This window comes from Athene cunicularia, assembly GCF_003259725.1.
Source record: "Athene cunicularia isolate RWA chromosome 27 unlocalized genomic scaffold, athCun1 chr27_part1, whole genome shotgun sequence".
Classification (NCBI taxonomy): domain Eukaryota; kingdom Metazoa; phylum Chordata; class Aves; order Strigiformes; family Strigidae; genus Athene; species Athene cunicularia.
In genome coordinates, this window is record NW_020799138.1 from 4454526 (window position 1) to 4459195 (window position 4670).

Sequence of the window (4670 nt, forward strand, 5' to 3'; positions counted from 1 at the left end):
CCCCCCCCCGGATGCAGAAGCTGCTGAGGGTCTTGCAACACCCTGTGGCGAGGGCAGCAGGGGAAGGAGAGGGGACAGACCTCGGCGGGGGGGGACGGGGGACGCGGTGCTGGCTCCACCGCTGGGATGTGGGTGCAGGGCTTTGTCTGGGGGGGCCCTTCTGGCAAACGGGCATAGAGAGGGGCTGGATGGAGGGGGAGCGTGGCCAAAGCACCCCGAAACCCAGGGCATGGGGAGAGCAAGTGAGTCTGCTGCTCTTCCCTGTGAAAACCCCAAGGGACTGTCCCCTCCTTGGGGACAGCCACCCCGACTCCTTTCCCCAAGTCACACTGCTCCTGCACGGTGCTCTCACCAAGAGGGACCCTAAAGCTGAAGATTCCTGGGGTCCCCAGGCAGGGCGGGGGGTGTCCCACGAGGTGATGGCAGCTGTAGGGCCCAACTGTCCCCAAGCTGGTGGCCAGAACACCCACCCCACAGCGGCAGGACCATGTCCTGGTCCTGCAGAGAGACCCCGGTGCCATGGGGGGGAGGTGTCCCACAGGGGACATTGGCCACTCCTGCCTTCCTGAAGGAGGAAAGCCTGCAAACCCCCTGCAGAGCAGGGCCCCGATGTCCCCATCACCTCCGGCTGGGTGCCAGAGGTGCCACCCTGTCCCCTTGCTCCCACAGCGGCACCCCAGCACTCTGACCACCCCCGAGCACACGGTGGAGCTGCGCGGGGCCACCCTTGCCTGGGCCGGCAAGGACAAGTCCAGCAAGAAGCACGTCCTGGAGGTGAGCTGGGTGACAGTGGGGGACAACGGTCACTTGTCAAGGTCCATGCATGGTCTGTGGGGTGGTGGCGATGCCAACACCCACCTGGTTCATCTCACCAGCAGTGGAGGTGGTGAGGACATGCCCTGACATCCCAGGCTGGGAGCAAGGGGACGTGCTGTGCTGCCGGCCACTGTCACTTTCCTAAGGGCATGGACAGGTCACCAAGGGACATCCCCGCTCTTGGAGGGTTTTTCCTCTTGGGCTTTCCATGGAGGGAAGGTTTCCAGCCACCCCACTCGATGGCACATGGCAGCAGTCATCAGTGTAATGAGTTGGGTGCCGTTCTCAGCCACAACCTGGCCCCCAAAGCTGGAGGGTTGTGGCTAAATGTGGGCAACCCCACACCCCTGCCCTGACCGCTGCCTGCCGCTCCCACAGCTGAAGACACGAGAGGGCTCGGAGTTCCTCATCCAGCACGATTCGGAGCAGATCATCGCTGCCTGGCAGAAGGCGATCGCCGACAGCATCGGCAGGCTGGTGAGCGGGCGCCCGCGGAGCCCCTCCCTGCCACCCCAGGGACGGGCACGGGGGTCTGACGCTGCCCCTTCCGTAGGGCACCGACCTCCCTGGCGAGGAAGATGCCGAAAGCGGGGCTGAGTTTGGCTCCCGGGAGAAGCTGGGGGGCAGCGAGGAGAAGAGGGCAGGTGAGCTCAGGGATCCTGGCACAGGGACGGGCACCACGGTGGCACCGGCAAAACCAGCCACCGGGCAGGGTGGGGGTGGCCACCCCAGGGTGTCCCCAGCTCCCCGTGGTGGTGGGACATGCCAGGAGCACCCCAGTCCCTCAGGATGATGCTGACCTATATCCTGTCCCCGCCAGCGGCCGGGCAGGCAATGGGCAGTGCCAGCGAGAGCGACTCCAGCAAAGTCCGGAACAAACTCCGCAAGTTCCTGCAGAGGCGGCCAACGCTGCAGTCCCTGCGCGAGCGGGGCTACATCAAGGGTGGGTGCTGGGATGGGGCTGAGTCCCCTCGGGGTGTCCCCAGGCTGGAAGGTGGGTGGGGACATCCAAGGAGGGAGCTGGGACAGAGGGCTGGGGGACCAAGCCCAAACCCAACCCAACATCACAGTGATGGGCTGGGGCATGTCCCATTACCTCCACCCACATGGGAACGGGACCCTCTGCGATGTCCCCAACCCTGTCCCCCACCCCTGCCCTGCTGCTGTGCATCCTTTTGGTGCCAGCCAGTCGTGATCAAGTCCCCGTTGTTTTTTCCAGATCAGGTTTTCGGCTGCTCCCTTCAAGCGTTGTGCGAGCGTGAGCGGGGGACGGTGCCGCGCTTTGTCCTGCAGTGCATCCAGACCGTGGAGAGGAGAGGTACTGCCCCGGGGCCTGGGGACAGGGACAACACGGGCAGCACGGGGATGGGGACAGCTCTGGGTAAAGCCGAAGTGTGGTGGTTGGGTTGTCTCTGGAATCCCAGTGCTGACTCTGCAAACACAGGCATGACCATACCGGTCACTGTCACCGTCTGCCACCTGGCTGTGGGCACCTTCCAGGGGATGGTGGGGACACGTGGGTACCCAGAGCTCCCTCTCTGGTGGCTGGTGTCACATCCCAGGGCGGGCTGAGGTTAACCAACAATTTTCCCCCCTATCTCCACCACCATCCTCTGCCAGGCCTGGACATCGACGGGCTGTACCGGGTCAGCGGCAACCTGGCCACCGTCCAGAAACTGCGCTACAAAGTGGAACACGGTAAGGTCACCCACGGCGACAAAGGGGGGGCAAAGGGGTTATAAACCCTCTCCAAGGACAGGGCGAAGGGGCTTCAGCCAGGGAGGGGAGGGGAGGGGACAGGGACCCTGCCCCATCCCTGGGATGCCTGAGGTGCTGTCCTGGCCCTGCAGACGAGCACCTGGACCTGGATGACGGGCGCTGGGAGGACATCCACGTTGTCACCGGGGCGCTGAAGCTTTTCTTCCGGGAGCTGCCGGAGCCACTTGTCCCCTTCAGCCACTTCGACAAGTTCATTGCTGCCATCAGTGAGGCCTGGGGACAGGGATGGGATGGGGATGGGGATGGGATGGGGATGGGGTAGGGATGGGGACAGGGACGGGGACGGATGCTCCAGCTGATGGATCCAGCACCCCACTGTGTCTTCCCTCCCTTTGCAGAGATGCAGGACCCGACCAGGCGTGGCCGGTGCATCCGTGACCTGGTGTTCTCCCTCCCGCCTGCCCACCATGACACCATGAAGGTCCTGTTCCGCCACCTCTGCAGGTGACACCCGTCTCACTCCCCCCAAAACCAACCTGGTAGTGAGAAGGGGGGACAGGACTTGGGTTTGGGGACATGCCGGGTGACACCATCCCTCGTTCCCGCAGGGTTATCGAGTACAAGGAGGAGAACCGCATGTCAGTGCAGAGCATCGCCATCGTCTTTGGCCCCACGCTGCTGCGGCCAGCGAGCGAGGAGGGGAACATGGCCATGCACATGGTCTTCCAGAACCAGGTGGTGGAGCACATCCTCAACCAGTACAGCTACATCTTCCCCGACGGCTAAAACCCCCCAGGGACAGACATGGGGACAAGCCCAGCAGTGGGGATATGAAGGAGCAGCGTCTCGAGGGAAGGACTTGGCCGTGTGTCACCTTGGACGATGGGTGGTGGCAATCGCGGGCTCGATGAAGGGCGGCACAGTGGCCTGGCTCGAGGGATGGGTGCGGGAGCTGAGGGCACCCCAAGCACCCCGTCCTGCTCTGCCACCCGCTCCGGCTGGGGCCGGATCCACGGAGGTTGAGCCCCAGGGGGTGGGTGGGGTTTCGGGGGGTCCCCATCGGTCAAGAGGGGACAATGGAGCCCTGCGGTCCCCAGCTGGCCAAGGCCAGTGGCACAGACCCCGGGATGAGAGGACGGAGGACAGGCAGTGCCTGCGGGGACGGTGCCGCTGGCAGGAAGGACAGGGAGGAGCCGGGCTGTGCCGCGGCCGGAGCCCGCCGCCATGTTCCTGAATAAAGAGCCCGTTCAGCCGCGAGGACAAGGTGTCGCTGGCAGAGAACGGGGACATCCCCAGGGACACAGGTGACCCTTGGGGACAAGATGTGCCCTTTGTGCCCCACGAGGACAAGGTGACCTCAGCAGCCCCAGAGCGGTGGGACAGCTGACCACTGTGGTGACCATGTCCCCTGTGCTTTGGGACACCTTTCCTGGGCAAACCCCATGTCATCACAAGTGTCACCACAGGCCGTGGGGACGGATGCTGAGAGCGACGTGGTGGGGAGCGGGTGACATGAGCTCCCGTCACCCAGAGTCACCCCTCTGGGGTGGGGACACTTTGGGTCATGATTGAGACGATTTGGGACACAAGTAGGACAGTACGGAACACAAAAGGGACAGTAAGGGACGCAAATGAAATTATTTGGGACACAATGGGGACACTAAAGGGCACGGCAGGGACATGAGGAGGATGTTTTGGGACACAGTGGTGACACTTTGGGACACAGCAGGGTCAGGTCAGCATATGGCAGGGGTCTGGGACACGGTGGGGATGGCTGGGATATAGAGAGGACACTTTTGGGATGCAGCAGGGACACTTGGGGACACATCAAGGGACTTTGGGGTGTGGTGGGGTTACTTTGGGATGTAGTGGGGACACGGGGACACAAGAGGCCCCGAGAGGTCGTGACAGAGACCCTTTGGGATGCAGTGGGGACACTGGGCACAAGAGGATGCTTCAAAGGTGCAGCGGGGACACTTTGGGACACAAGGGGATACAATGGGGACAGGACAGAGAGAGGGAGGGGGGTCTGGAGACATGAGGGGATACCTGGGGGGGACAAGAGGATGCTTCGGGGTGCGCAGCAGGGGCAGTTTGGGACCCGATGGGGACACTTTGGGATGCAGTGGGGACAC

The 4670-nt window shown here is 63.5% G+C and overlaps 2 protein-coding genes across 2 annotated transcripts in view; one reads left to right on the top strand and one right to left on the bottom strand.

Annotated features, from left to right (window-relative positions):
• The window catches only part of ARHGAP27 (Rho GTPase activating protein 27), a 4656-nt gene extending 864 nt beyond the window's left edge, over window positions 1-3792 (top strand). The window contains exons 2-10 of the mRNA XM_026864622.1: window positions 572-774; window positions 1195-1293; window positions 1370-1460; window positions 1637-1759; window positions 2036-2134; window positions 2437-2514; window positions 2667-2801; window positions 2934-3039; window positions 3144-3792. Of these exons, the coding sequence (XP_026720423.1) occupies window positions 572-774; window positions 1195-1293; window positions 1370-1460; window positions 1637-1759; window positions 2036-2134; window positions 2437-2514; window positions 2667-2801; window positions 2934-3039; window positions 3144-3321 (1112 nt within the window). The 3' untranslated portion in view covers window positions 3322-3792. The remainder of the gene's footprint in view (window positions 1-571; window positions 775-1194; window positions 1294-1369; window positions 1461-1636; window positions 1760-2035; window positions 2135-2436; window positions 2515-2666; window positions 2802-2933; window positions 3040-3143) is intronic.
• Window positions 3793-4491: 699 nt separating this feature from the next.
• LOC113489109 (integrin alpha-IIb-like) overlaps window positions 4492-4670 on the bottom strand; it is a 22164-nt gene continuing 21985 nt past the window's right edge. Inside the window, exon 5 of the mRNA XM_026864623.1 lies at window positions 4492-4511. Within this exon, the coding sequence (XP_026720424.1) occupies window positions 4492-4511 (20 nt within the window). The remainder of the gene's footprint in view (window positions 4512-4670) is intronic.